Raw genomic sequence first — 15391 nt, 5'->3', positions numbered from 1 at the left:
GCATTAAACACCTTTCTGTCAGTACCGAGACGGGTCTGAGACCTTTGGGGTGACCAGAGCCGGAGGCCTCCGTCACCAGCTCACCAGTGCGTTTACACACATGGAGCAGGGCATCTGCCTCCCTTGCTCCCATCTACCTTCCGCTCCCACCCTTGTTTTCTGAGTCTGGTCCCACCACGTGTCCCAGGGATGAGGCCAGGTCGTGGGGCAGCCGCTGTGAGGTGTGGGGGGATCAGACTCCTCATTCATGGCATCTCCCTCAGCGTCCCCAGGGCAGAGACCCCCTCAGTGTCCCCCATCCCACAGCAGGTCCCTCACAGTCTCTGCTGGAGCTCGGACCCATCAGCGTCCCCTCATGTCATGGATGGTCACTTGGTGTCTCCAGGGCAGGAAACGCCCTTCCCTCAGTGTCCCCCGTCCCACAGCAGGTCCCTCACGGTGTCTCTCAGCACATGGTCCCCTCACGTCAGGGGGGCCTGGGACCCTCATCCCTCAGCAGGGGAGGCGGAGACCCCTCAGTGTCCCCTCAGCTCACGAGGGTCCCTTGGTGTCCCCAGGGCAGGGGCCATTCAGTTGCCCCTCAGCGGCCGCAGGCAGCGGGCCCGAGGCGGGGGGGCGGGTGGCCGCTCCCCGGCCGCCCCTCGGCCCGGCGGCGAGCCCCGCGCTGAGGAGAAGGCGGCCAAGGGGGGCCCGCCGGCCATGCCGGGCCCGGCCCCACTCCGCTCCGCCCCGCTCGGGCTGGGACCGCCGCCGCCGCGTCCTTTTATACCGGGGCTAAATTTAGGCTGCGCCCGAGCCGCTGCCTCCCGCCCGCCCCGTCCGGGACGCGTTTCCTCCGCTCCCTGCAATTGGCTTGAGGGCGCCCGCGCCCGCGTTATAAGGTGGGGAGGGCGGCTCGCCGCGCCGCGCCGTCCGCCGTCCCGCCCGGCCGCACCATGGCGCTGAGCGACACCATCCTGCCCTCCTTCGCCACCTTCGCCAGCCCCTGCCGCGAGAAAACCCTCCACGAAGTGAGTCTCGCCCCCCCCTCCCACACACCCCCACCCCCGGCCTCCCGCCGCCGCGCTGAGGCCGGCGCGGCTCATCGCACGGGTGGGCGGCGGTGCCCCGGCCCCGCTTCTCCCTAAAGCCCCCTCCCCTCACACGCCACCTCTAACCTTCTCCCTTTTCTTTCTCCCCCAGAGGTGGAAGTGTGACCAGGAGGCCAAGACCCCCGCCGGCACCTGGGGTGGCCTCTCCCCGCGCAAAGAGGATGAAGATCTCAACAACGTGCTGGATTTTATCCTTTCCATGGGCAGCGACGGCTACGGCCCGGGCGCGGCTGGTGGGGACTATCCCCCTGCCCAAGGGGAGAGTGGTGGCTTTTACCAGACAAACCCGTCCCCGGGATGCTACAGTGCCCTGGAGCAGGGCAGCCCCCCGCCCTACAACGCCGGCATCGTGCCGGAGATGATCCGCTCCGAGATGGACTCCAACTACTGCCCTCCTGGCAACGTCCACGGGCGGTTCTTCGTGACACCCAGCTTCGGGGGCCCGCAGTTCGTTGAGAACATTAAGCCCGAACCTGACATGGACAATTATGGACCGGTCCTGGGTCTGGTGCCCCAGGCTTGCCCAAAGATCAAGCAGGAGGGCAACGCAACCTGCATGATGGCCTACGAGCAGCCCCGGGTGGCCAGCTCCCCCCAGATCCCCGGGGCAGAGACGCCCCCGCTGAGCCCCGACGATCTCATGGTGAATGACTGCCACACGCAGATGATGTGCCCCTCGTCCATGTCCTTCCAGCAAAGCTACCACCCGGCCTCCGGCTTCCACCACCCGCAGACCCATCTCCAGTACCAGAACACCTCCCAGTTTGGCCTTTTCGAGGACAGCCTGCCCTTACAACCCTCTGCGCCCAGAGGCATGCTCACCCCTCCTTCCTCCCCTCTGGAGCTGCTGGACTCCAAACCAAAAAGAGGACGTCGGTCCTGGCCACGGAAGAGGACGGCCACTCACACGTGCACCTACGCGGGTTGTGGGAAGACGTACACCAAGAGTTCACACCTGAAGGCCCACCTCAGGACGCACACAGGTAAATACGGCTGGTCGCCTTCATCTGGAGATACGCTGCTTGCCGGTTGCAATAGCCGCCTGTATAAAACAGTTGGCAGGCTGAGCTTTAACCCTGTAGTCTCTTCAACTCTAGGAGTATTCGCGGTTGAGCTGTGACAGGTGGTCAGATCTATAATGTCTAAGTGTTTTCCTATGCATATGTAGGTCAAAGCTTTTCTAAGGGCTTCTAACGCTACCTTTCTCAAAAGATTTTCGCTGCGGGTATAGGTTAGTAAAGGAATTGCTAGAGCAGTCTCGTTTGGCTTAAAAGCACTCGGATCTCGTTGTAGAAGGGCTTGGTAGCAAATAAAAGGATACGCTGAGATAAACTCGGAAGGTTGCCTGGCATGTGATGCTGCCTTGTACGTGGGAGTGCCGCGCTGAGTCACGCTCTCTGTGATTTCTCCAACAGGTGAGAAGCCCTACCACTGCAACTGGGAAGGCTGCGGCTGGAAATTCGCTCGCTCCGACGAACTCACCCGTCACTATCGCAAGCACACCGGCCACCGGCCCTTCCAGTGCCACCTCTGCGACAGGGCGTTCTCCAGGTCAGACCACCTGGCTTTGCACATGAAACGGCACATGTAGCCCTAGAGACTCTGACCTGCCAACAGCGGACGTTATTTAACTGCTCAGGCGCAGAAGCGTTAAAAACTTGTAGCTGGTACTACGTAGGGAGGCACCGACGCTCTAGCGATGGGAGCTGAGGAGGATTTGACACAAGGAGACTTAGCCAGTCATCTCCTGCAGAGAATTTGACGTGACTGTATCAGTGAACCTGCCCGTCCCGGGCAGGAGAATAGGGGTTATTTATGCAGCTTCTGTGAAGGGTAAACTCCATAAGACTCCATACAGATTGTATAGAAGAAGCTGTAAATATGGTTTTTTTCCGATTCTAACTGCCCAGTCCTAAGCTTTACGAGACAATGTTTGTATGGAAACTGCCTGAAGTTGACCCTAGAAGAGATTAAATGAATGTTACTGTAGCTAACGATGTTATTTTAGATCTCAGTTGAAGGCATGGCTAAGAGAACACTCCTATTGTTAGACTGTTTGTTTCACAGGTGCAATAATATTCTTGTTTGCCATGATCTACACTAGAAGTACAGGGCTTGATGTCTTGTAAGAAAATAACCTATTTTACTGTAATTTTTTTATATATTGTAAATAATTTTATACAATGAGAAATATTGTCTATGTAAATAGAAGACAAATGGGTATTTTGCCTATTTCTGTTTTTATAAAAACTTAAATTTTCAATGGTTGAAAACATTTCATCTTTTTAATAAAATAAGTTTTTAACTGCTGTGATTTTTATTCTCCTTTGAGATCTCCCTGTTACTTTTTCCCTGATTGCTGGACCAAAACATAACTGCCTGGTTATGTTTTAAATTATCAACAACGGTAAGAAGACACTTAAAAAATCTGAGCTATGGATTTTTCTAAAATAGATAGCAGAGTGCGTACTTCATTCTCAGCGGTAAACAAGATACAGTACGGTGTTTTATCAAAAAATCAAATAGGAAAGTAGATCATATTCAAAATACACTTCCTAAAAATGGTTAAGTAAGCAACACTGTAATTTCAGTCTCATTTCTAGTTTATGCTAAACTATTTTAATAGCATCCTTAATGTTTTCCAGATGCAGTTATAGTTTTGCCAGCAGTGTGTGGGTTTTTACTATAAATTTAAACACTGCATTTTTGTAATTACGGAGGCTTATTTTAAGGCATTCTTGTACATAAATTATCCTTGCTCTCAAGAGCTCAGTGCAGAATTCCAATAGAACAGTAGTGGAATTTAAACATAAATTCACAACACAGGTTAAAATACCTTCATAACTCATTCCCCAACAGTTAAATTCACTTAATAATTTGTAATCCCACCTCGATTTCAGGAGTTAAGATAGATATTAACTACTTTGGAGGAAAATAAGTTAGCCAGGAATCCAGATTCTGAAAACTAATATTTCAAATAAACTGGATACTGCAATACCTATAGCAGGAAATAGGTGCCACAAGTCAAATGGAGCCCCCCAAAAAGCTCTTCCACGGCTGTAACTGAGAACGTAAGTCCAAGCAGTAGATCTGTGCAATGACTCTGAAACTCTGATGAGGATCCTCTGTTTTCACAGCTACGGTTTAGTGGTGAGCCTTGATCCTTGTGGAACAAAATCACTGTTAATTAAATATGCACATTCAGCTTAATATTGAAGCATTTTCCCCTAACATCTGGATACTTGGAACTTGATTTTAATCAAGGTTGTGACATTTTTCTGACTTTACAAGTTAGAATACACAAGAATGAAATCAACAGGAATACATTTAAAGTAACTACAAATATAGCTATTCTTCTGTGAAAGCAAAGTCTGCAGTTGTTCATGTGGAACAGATGTATTTTGGGCTTCTAATCATTGACATGGAAGAATGAGTTCCACATTTCACTTTTATAGCTCTTTCAAAGTGAAATATAAGGGAGATTTAACATTTCTTCATTAAAAACAAAACTCATTTATTTGCTAGAAAAAAAATTGCACAATCTAATTCCAGAAAGCGAGGATGACTTAAAGATGTTCTAAAATTAGCACATTCATTGTTGCAACAGTTCTAGGTATTTCCTTCTCTTTCCCCATAGCTGAAGATTTTCATATTTCAGCATGTCCTTTGGTGTTTATAACCTTAAGAACACCATTTTTGAAATTAAGTCTTACCCTTACCTTTCCACAGTCACCTGGCTTTCCCTTGCTCTTTCTGGAGAACTGACAATGTTTTTAGTCATTCCCAGGTTTCAGTGACACAGTGCAATCTTAAACTATTCCCTCTTTCATAACGCAATTAAAAAAGACGCCGAGGTCTGACACCTCGCTGCAGTGGGTACGGCCACCCCTCAGTGCACAGCCCCACGTCTGGCTCAGGAAGGTCCCCAGACAGAGCTCTCCAGCAGCGGGGGAGAGCCTGGAAGCATCACGACATGCTTATCTGGCTCTGCTCGTCCCCAGCCATCGCTCTTGACCTCTGTTAGAGGTTGGATACTGGGCTAGGTGGCCTTTGGTCTGGCCGCTTTTGTGTCCTCCCAAATTACAAGGGTGGAAGAGAGCTACAGCCGGTGAACCAGCACAAAGCATATGAACGCTGCGCAGTGCCTGCATGCAGAGCCAAACGTTACTGCGTTCACCAACCCTTAAAAAAAAAACTTGTGTGGCTCTTCTGCAGCACCCACCGCACTGGGTGCTCCTCCTCCCTCCTCTAGTACCTCTGCATGGGAACGTCCAAGCTTCCCTTTGCTCCAGTGAATCGTCTGGCTGCAAGGGTCATAACCTCTGCTACCTCTGCTCCTCTTTGCTAGAAGCTCTTCTGATCAGACACTTGTTATCTGCATGATACCGTGTTACCAAACAGCCTTCAAATCATGATGAACGGTGGAGACATGCTCTGCTGTGTGTTGTTCACTACGTAAAAATGAGCGGGTTGTGCCCCCTGAGCTTTTAGATTTGCTGCGACTCGACAGAAAATAGGGCAAAGCCATCCTCATATATAAATATTTAAAAAAAAAAATATAAAAATATATAAATACAGGCCTCTGAAAGTGGGGAGGGGCGGGGGGGGACAAAACACTAGTAAAAGCTCATGACCAACTTTATTTTAATTGTTTAAGGGAGGGCATATATGATAATTTCTGTGTGGTCTTTACAGGAAACTGCAGGTTCTTAAATCTCGAGATAATCTTGTAGCAGAAAGAAAGAGATGCTGATCTCATTCTTCTCACATTCTATTATGAGTAATTGTCAAGTCTCTTTTTCTTTTTTTTTTTTAATTGCCTTAAATTAGTACATCCAAAGATGCGTCGATGTGATTCCACCAATCTACCAAGCCTCCCCTGGCCACCAGGAAATCACTAACGCTCTGCAACGTCTTCTAATAATAGACCATCAGGTCATCATCTCTTAAGTAATTTTGTTCTAATTAACACGAAAGACCCAGAATCCCAGATGCCTCCCAGGGAGCACACAGCGAAGACCTGCCCTTTCCCTCTGCAGCTATCCTGGATTTGATTCTGACACACTACGGAAAGAAAAAAAAAGAAGTTGTAGTTAAACCCGATAGGAGGAAATGTAGAGTCCGTTGTAAACAAGATTTTCACACATATTCTTATAAGATACCACAGTGATGGGCTCACTATACTTGCAAGATAGATTGCCAGATTAGATAGAGCACGTTAAGTACAGAAACTAGCAAATCCTGCACAATGTTCCTAGTGAAAGTTTTAGCAAATATTTCTGAACTCGAGACACCATCCAGAGGAGTTACTGTTTAAAGTCAGTTAATTCCACTCCAGGTTTCAGAGCGTTGTGTTTCGCTACGCTGAAAACGGTTTTTCTCTCACCTGCTGACTTCAGAAGAGACAGTTAAATCTGTACTACATGGGAACTCATCTTCAGAAAACACCGTAACACCGAGTCTGTTGCTGCTGAAACAGCACCCCGAACAGAAGGGCGTCCTGCTGCCCCGCGGGGCCGTTGCAGTCGCTCGGCCGCCTTCCAGCTCTCGAGGGAGACGCAGCACCCTGCAAGGCAGCCCAACACCACACCAGCACCCTGCTAGCAAGCGGGCAGGGCGCTTTCAAATCAATTTTTTTTCAACCCTAAAGTGGAAGGCCGGACTAGAAACCCTCCGGCTTTTCTGGAAGTTCATTTTAGATTTGCAGTTTTGCAGATGATCATGGCTGGGGGAGTTTAAGCTTTGATTTTGGCCATAGCTCACCTCGTGCAGGGATGGGGGATTTCAGCCTGTGCGAGTCCTTGGATACTCACAGCCGGTTACAAACTGCCTGAAAACATTGACTCGCTCTAAACTTTGGTCTTCCATCCACAAGAAGTGCCAAAAAAAGTTTGTCCATTCTTCAAATTATAGGATTGTGCGGTTCTGTGGTTTTCTGTGGTAGAAGCTCTGTGGTTTCTAAAGCTATTTTGTGCACCTATAACACAGAGTAGCTGTTAGGCTTTTCTTAAATTGAATTTTCGAAGCCAGAATCCCAAGCTCTAGCAATTTCTTTTGCTATATTTAAATAAAACAACTACAACAAAGTCATGTAGCCATCGCTATGGTAACTAGCACTGTTGGGGGGAAACATAAAGAGGAACATTCAATCCAAACTCCATGTAATTTAATAGGGAAAAAGCCATCCCCGTCGCTAACATCCGAAACGTACTCGGTGGCATCTACAAACCTTAAAATTCCTGCGTGCCCTTGAAGCAGCCGCTCTCAGCTGGGTCTGTAGCAGGTCCCACCAGCCCGGGACTCCCCCTGCGTGCCAAGAGCAGAGCGGTTAGAGCTCCTGAAACTCGCTGGCACTGCAGCAACCCCCCTGCCATGACGGAAGACCCAGGCTTAGGCATACCTCCGTTCAGGGATGTGCTTCCCATAGCTTTGGAGGAGAAGGAATCGGCTCACGAGCCAAACACCAGTAACCTAAAGCACAGAGCCGTACGCAATTCACAGGCCCTGGAGGTAACTGGCTCAACTTATTGATTCCCAGAGACTCCTTAAAGCTCCGTACTATTTGATCCCGAACAACCAATTCCCCATCACTTAGGCTGAGATTGGGAATAGCCTCTGCCACGAAGCAGTACTCTAAACTTGAAGTGCACAGAGGCGGCAGGGATTTATCCTAAACTTGTTAGGCAGAAAATATGTTTGATTTAATCTTTTGAGGTCTGACTTTTCAGCCACAATTATTTGATCTTATAATATTTTATGTAGACACAAAAAATGAGTCATATGCACTGCTTTATATAATGAAGATGTATTAACTTTACCAAAAGCACCTTTCCAAGCACAAGGAGAGCAGGAGCAACAAAGTTTTCCTTTACTCTGTAACCATAGCTAGCATTAGTTACCTGCTTATTTACCTGCTTCAATTATAAGTCCTTTTAGCAAGTCAAAAGTATTCTGCCCTTTGTAGTAAGCATAAATTCAGCAACACAGAAAGTGCAGATGAACTTACGTATCACAGGTTTATAATTTGATATGGTATCCCTTTAAATCACTTTTACTTTGGTTTCTTGAACTTCTTGCAGCTCAGAGCATTCCTGGAGTTCTGACCCATCATTATGTCATCAGGAAATATCTGGAATATCACATTGAACATCCCCTGTGACATTTAATATATTAGGCGAGAAGCTACTGAGCCTGAGGCTTAAACACAAAACAAAACACACAAAAAATCCTCAAATCCCAACAATCACTTTTTTTACAGCCCGTGCACGATGACAGCGTAAGTGGTTTTTGATATATTAATGATTTTATATCACAAGCGCTTGCAAAATAAGGGATATAGGACGCCTGGGTGCCCTTCCTGCGGGTGCAAGGGATGGGCAGAGAAAGCACAGGGCTTGTTCCTCTGTACAGTTCCCTTCTGAAAAGCTGTGATCGAGGACAACATTTACGGGAAGTTAAACACCAGAAATGTTTGCAGCTGGCAAAGAGCGTTATGCGAATTCATCAATAGGGAAGGCTATAGCATTTGTAAGAAATGCTGTATCAGCACCAATAAAAAGTTTTAATTGCAGTCATTACATTAAAAAAATGCTAACCAGACAGGAGGTGAAAGATGTTCAGAGTGACTAAATTGATAGTCACGTACAGCAGACAGGAGATTCAGCAATTTTCTCCCGGTAGCGCCTCCCCAAGAAAAATATGACTGCAATTTCAGCGGTAGGAATGGCAGCAAGGGCTCCGAGAGCTTAGGCTTTCGCAACGCAAGCTGGTCTTGGGTCGTATTTAGGTACAGTCAACAAATGTTACATTTGCTTTTGAGGTTTAACAGCTGGGCTCGTAGCTTAGGGTTCCTTTATGTTCGAGTTTCCACTTGTAAATGTTTCTTCTCGAACAGGATGCCTACGCTTCCCTTCCCAATGAAGAGCCTCTTGGCCTCTACGTGATGCCTGGTACAGGGAGTCCTTTCGGATCAGGCATGGACAATGCGGAGAGAGTGTAAGGATGAGAATGTTGTGTACGTCAGACTCCAAAAACTTGAGTGGGAGCAAAACACAGAGCTGTGGCCCACATTTTTGTAAGCGAAGAGGAGCATTACACGACGAGAGAAGTTGGGTAGGAAGCTGTGCCTGTCTGTGACACATCATAGTCAAATCCTGGCTTCAAAATGTCAAAGTACTAAAAATACTGCTGGAGAGCAATTTCAAGAGAAACCTGCCTTGGCAATCTGTTGTTAACCATGCTAATGTGTGCAGAAGCAGAGTAAATAAAACAAACAGATAGGAGAATAATGAGTCAAAGTGAATAATGTCAAATAGTACGATAGTGAGGTGTGTTTTTCCAGGAAGCAGAAAGGGTTTGTCTCTGGTGATCTCTCTAACCCCTCCCAGTATAAATTGCCTGGATGTTTAGCATTGCGGCACACAAATTGTTTTGGAAAGGGTGCGGCGTTGGATTTTCTGACTGGTCTGTACAGACCAAATGTGGCCGGGACAAGGAAGAATGGGAAGGACAGAAGGGAAAACACTGTGCGGAGGGCACCAGCCAAAAGCAAAAAGATCTCAACGCAGACAATCAAGCGGTTGTTCAAAGCAAGAGTCACAGATTTGACACAAAAACTTGTGAAATCATGGACCAAAAAAAGTAAAGAAAGATTGCCGAAGTCTCAGAGCTCCAAAAAGTAACTTGTCATTTATTATATTAAACAATAACATTTCTCTTATTATATTAAACAATAAACACACGAGATGGGTTAAAATTAAAATACCTTTCAATTTGTTATGGTATTTGAAAGATACACATAACTACAATAATGTACATGTTTGGAGATATTAGTCAAATTTAGGTCAACATTGCAGTTTCCACTTTGTGTTTCCACCTTTTCTAGGTCAGACTAAAGAATGTCATATTAAAAGGGACACCAGAAGAGCACTCTAAAATTGTAACAGCAGAAGGAACCATAGTCACTAGGAGTTCTCCTTTTAAACTGAAAGGGGAAGGCAGAAGTTGGAAAAATGAAAATTCCGTTTTATAACAAATTAGCCTTTATTTATAAAACTTTCAAGTAAAAAGAGCAGTATATCAACTGATAAAACAGGTGTGTCAATGAGTAATAGTTAACATATTTACTCTAAAAATAAATCTTCTATGATTCCACCATACTCCAAGCAAAATTCCTTTCTAAGAAAAGATGTTTGTTGTGAAGCCTACAGAGAGATGCAATGGTTGACACACAACAAAAACTTAGCTGTTCCACTGGTGTGGGAAGATATTTGAACAAGATCGTTATTAGCACAGATCAATTCACTTTAACAGAGTTCCAACTCTAAATGAGGATTAAAGCGAAATGAAATTCCTGAGAGGGAGGAATAAAACGCAGAAAAAGGGAGAAATCAAACTCTTACACGAAGGAAAGCAACAATTCTACTTGGACCAAAATTCCTTGGGCCTCGGTTCTACAGAATAAATACTCTTCTCAATGGAGAAACACTAAAGAAGAAATAGTAACCCCAAAAGGATTATAAGAATCCAAGAAAAGTGCATTATCTTTGAGCATAAGATGACAAAATAATTTCTACAAAATTTCTGACAACAGATTTCACAGACAGGAATTAAAAAAAAAAAAAAAAAAAAGGTTACACAGTCAGACACAGCTTGGAATTTCCTACCCTTTGAGAGCACATTACAGGAAACAAAATACAGTAAGGACTGATGATCCTCACAGGGCAGAGGTTTCATAAGGAAAAATTTGCCAATATAAAAATATTTCATACAGCATTATTGTAGAAGGACTACTTTTATGAGCATCTGTTTTTATTGCAGAATGACTGGTATGTTTTACAACAAGACTGTTTGAATATAACTTAGGGAAACCACTCGAGGCAAATGTGAACATACTGGTCTATAAAGGATAATGTGGGTAATTCAATACCTGTGTCCTACATGCAAAGTTTGCATGCGTAGGTTCAACGTGAATAATTGTCCGTCTTTCCTGTTTTAACTGTTGTGCCTCGGTGCTGTGTGCAATTCACGGTTTTCCATGAGTCATTCCAGCAGTGACGATACTCTGTATAAAACACACATGTGCCACTATAAAAGCCTACTAAACTCTTTGTGATTGCTCAATGTACCACAGAGTCTAATAATTTATCCGAGTAGAAAGTAGAATCACCTCCATTCTTTCCTCAAAGCCAAGAATGCAATGGATAGCCATTCCTCCTGAAGTAAAAGCTTAGGTGGAAACGGAGAAAAAACAGAGCTGAAATCCAGATGACAATTATGTGCAACCTATATAACTGGAATGAAGCAAGAAAAACATGTTTTCCACCTTAGGGTGCGACTGTTTGGGGGGGGGTGTGGGGTGTGTACCGGAGTAGCTCCTTAAACAGAATTTTTAAGGAAGGGTCGGGGGGGGGGGGGGAGGGGGGAAATAGTAGTGAAACTACAAGCAAATGTAGGAGAAAAATCATTGCCTCAGCCTAGAGAAAAAAAGATGACACCACATGACCATCACGTGCAAGAAATCAGAAATTGAGTCTACATTTCAAAAAGACACTTTAAAAACTCAAAAGAATGTGAAATCACATTGAGTGCAGATGATACCTCCTTTCTGCCAGGTTTCTCTCTCACACTTGGCACAGCTAGTGAACACAGGTTTTCATGCCAATGACAGGAATCTTGAAACAAATTTATTAGAAGTCGTCATTTCTCCTTTTTTTTTTTCTTTCACCAGAACTTTGAAATTCTAAGAGCCATGATCTAATCTGCATTTCTGTAAAAATTGCATTTCTGTATCCATCTCTGTTTAGAGAATACATACATACACATGAGCTTTAATATATAGAATATATATGCATATTCTACATATTCATTGTATATACACATTTTATGTACAGCACAAGTAACTATATACTAGACATAGTATGTGGACGTATATAGTATATACACACACTATTATTACATTATACAATACACTATATATATATACACACATAGACACAAATAATATGGATCTCAATGTACACTGTATATGCATTGTGTATACTCACATTTTATATATCTTGCATTGTACATATTTTTCCTGCCCAAATAGCGATAGGCCTATTTGTGCTTTAAATTTCACTGTTCTGGAGGAAGAAGATGATCAACGTCTCGCGATAAAAGTTTTGTCTTAGAAGAACAAGTGCAGGTATTATACAAAACACCGAGTTACAAGCGTAAGGGAAGAACACGGGTAATCTGCCTTTTTATACGGAAAACTGTATTAAATACAATGGGGAGAAATCACAGCTAAGTCTTCTTCTACTGCAGTGTCTAAAATTTTGACTCACGAGTGTTTCAGTAAACCTAAGGTTACTAAATCTAATGCGCTGTGCATAGAGAACATGTTCTGTCCTTGCTCATTCGCTTGATCTTCTGTTACTGTCCAAGTAAATACAAAGAATGAGTCAGTAAGGAAATAGGAAAATGAGCAGTTAGTTCTAACACTATATGGAATGCTAGATTAATTCACATTTCTGGCTTCCTGCTGAACATCTTGAAAACACCGACTCATTGCCTTAGAAGCATTATAAATTACAGTATTTTAGAGCACTGACAAAGCAGCAGAGAGTCTTGTTATGGTACATAACTCAGAAGATGAATCAAGCTATTTAGCTCATCCATCCCATCCCACTGGAGTGACATCATCCAAGTAGTAGTCCAAAAGTGGTTTTCCTTTCTAAAATGGCACTACATATGAATGGGGTTTTATTGCAGCAGAAGAGACACCACAGAGACTCAGGTCCAAATGAAAAGGAGAATCTTACACATGAATACAATTTAACTTCACTGAGAATCCTGCAGCCATTCAATTTTGAAAATTGCTCTTTCACAGCAAAAGCTTTCTCTCATGTTAGCTATAGACAGACCCAAGTTTGCTCTCAGAGACTTCAAGTCCTGCACACCAACAGAAAAGAGAATTTGTTGACATTTTAGTATGCTCGATCATTTAATCTAACGTATTTTAGAGAAAAATTACCACAATGGGAAGGGATTTCAAATCAGGTTCTGTAAAATTAGAAATACCTTCTACTGCATTCCAAAGGGGTCATTAAAAGTCACTATTAAAGATCATTATATTGTTGTTTTTGACACTAGAATGCACCTTCTCCCCTGCTGAGGGGAATTAAAGATTCCCATTATTTGTAGTACCATTAGCACAGGAGACAAACAACAAACAGGGAAGTGTGACTCCTAAAACTGCGTTCTGAGATACGGGCTTTCAGTTTTGTCATATGTATTGCTGCATATGTAAATGGATGGATATGCAGGCGTGTGTGTGTATGTACATACGTGGACACGCACTCGCCCATATACCTACTCACAAAAGCCTGAGACAACAAATGCCGCATCTTAGCTGCATTTCAGAGCTGAAAGCTACTAAGAAGATTAAAATGATCCAATCTGATTCTTGTCTCTGTGTAAGGAAAGCATCCAGAATAAGGCAATTACAACAGAATGGGGAAAGATTGTTTTCATTCAGCAAACAGGCACTATCATTGTATTATGAAAAATAAAAGTAAGGAAGCAAGAACATAAAGAATATAAATGCATTAAAGATGATGAAGGAATACCACATTAAAAAAAAAAAAAAAGAGAAAATGTTGTAAGATAAGGGCTGCATCAGTAAAACCACAGAATGTTAAGCTTCGTATTCCTACAGAACCAAGGATAGGAAAGCAGATATACATTAAGGACATTTTAAAAATTTTGTGCTAGATGCCTACTCTATTTAGACATAAACGTCCAAGGCAAAGACAACTGAAGTTTTAGATTTCCTGTAATCAGAAAAGGCATTTCTAGTAAGTAAATAATTCACAGACTTATCATAAGGACTTATTTTATGTATGACATGTAAAACTCATTCTGTTATCCTTACCAGGTGGAAGTATTGAGTTCTACAGGTATATATAAAATCTGTTCCTACTTGGACTTACTACTGCAAGCTGTATTTTAAAGCCAATCCAGTCTACCAGTACTTCTATAACTTATGCATGAACATGTATTTGGCAAATAAAATCTGTTTCAACTTGGCCTTCTTTCAGCTAAATTAAGTTTGATCTGTAACCCCATAATATAAGATAGGTGGAGGTAAAGAAAGAGAGGTAGGGACTGTCTCACACAGTCAATCGGGTGACACAAATAATACAGCCTATGTTCTGGCGGTTGGAGCAAAAGAGGGCAAAATGAGTTGTAGGGACAAACACTCCACGAGCTTAGTAAGTTTTCCATTGCTTGATTTTACATGAAAGCACTCAAACTTGTATCACAATCCTGCAATCATAGTGGCTTATGAGATAAAGCAAGATTTTACCTAATGATTTAATTGCCAAATTATTTGTCCAATTTACTACAACTGAATTAACTCCCTCTTTTACAATATCGCCATACAATTATTAAAACTCAATGCAAAAAAAATGTTTACGTTAGAGGAATTACTCATTCGTAAAGGCTTCAAATTCATAATATTTTATACAGTTCACTATGTTTGTATTCATTATATATAAATTGACAGATTCTTTTGTAAAAGCCACATCTCCTGGATAAAAAGGGGCCATCTAATAATGAATTTATGCTGAAGACTTTGACATAGATGACGCAGATGACACACTGATTAGCCTACCATGAATTATTAAATAAATGTAACAAGTGAAAGCTAATTCTATAAATATTATCTTTTTATGACATTTTCTTTGAAATTCATACTGCAGCCTCAAAAAACCAATGGAATTCGGGTAATAAAAAGCCAGATTCACAAGTTGCAGTTTACTATATGCAACATTGTCTTCCAGATAAAGAAACTTTGCTTTCAGTATCTTAGGATCATACGTTAAATTTCTTACAAGCAGTAAATTTTATCTAGAACATATAATACAGCTTATACAGTGTTTCCTGCATATTATGCACTTGAAAAGCCACACAGAGCCCAGTTTGACGTAACCAGCCAGTCTTGTTTAGAGTTGAAGGTGACCAAAATTATTTTCACAACATAAACCAAGAATTTAGTATTTTTATAAAAGCCATGTTTAAAGGTTTCACTTGGACAGGGTGGAGCCAAAGAACCGCTATTTAAGAGCTTGGCATATCAGCCTTACTGAGTGCAATAGCCAACTCAAGGTCTTCTTGTTCTTGTCTCCGCAATCGAGCTAGTCGTTCTTGCTCTGCTTTTTCACTCTCACGCTTTGCCCATGCCAGCTGCTGTTCTTCATTTCCAAACTAAAAAAATGAAAATGGAAAACAAATTAATAGATTTAACAAAAAGC

The 15391-nt window shown here is 43.2% G+C and overlaps 2 protein-coding genes across 4 annotated transcripts in view; one reads left to right on the top strand and one right to left on the bottom strand.

Moving 5' to 3' along the window:
- The first annotated feature begins 920 nt into the window (after positions 1 to 920).
- Positions 921 to 3400, top strand: KLF2 (KLF transcription factor 2). The gene is made up of 3 exons (XM_050910521.1): positions 921 to 1010; positions 1183 to 2074; positions 2507 to 3400. The coding sequence occupies exons 1-3, from the start codon at positions 936 to 938 to the stop codon at positions 2680 to 2682; spliced, it is 1143 nt and encodes a 380-aa protein (XP_050766478.1). The 5' UTR covers positions 921 to 935; the 3' UTR covers positions 2683 to 3400.
- An 8118-nt stretch (positions 3401 to 11518) lies between these two features.
- EPS15L1 (epidermal growth factor receptor pathway substrate 15 like 1) overlaps positions 11519 to 15391 on the bottom strand; it is a 45335-nt gene continuing 41462 nt past the window's right edge. For all 3 annotated transcript variants that reach the window (XM_050910376.1, XM_050910377.1, XM_050910378.1), the window contains one exon: positions 11519 to 15344. In XM_050910376.1, the coding sequence (XP_050766333.1) occupies positions 15198 to 15344 (147 nt within the window). In that variant the 3' untranslated portion in view covers positions 11519 to 15197. The remainder of the gene's footprint in view (positions 15345 to 15391) is intronic.

Source organism: Gymnogyps californianus, chromosome 24 (genome assembly GCF_018139145.2).
Source record: "Gymnogyps californianus isolate 813 chromosome 24, ASM1813914v2, whole genome shotgun sequence".
In the NCBI taxonomy this organism is placed as follows: Eukaryota; Metazoa; Chordata; class Aves; order Accipitriformes; family Cathartidae; genus Gymnogyps; species Gymnogyps californianus.
This window is presented reverse-complemented; position numbering and strand designations above follow the sequence as displayed.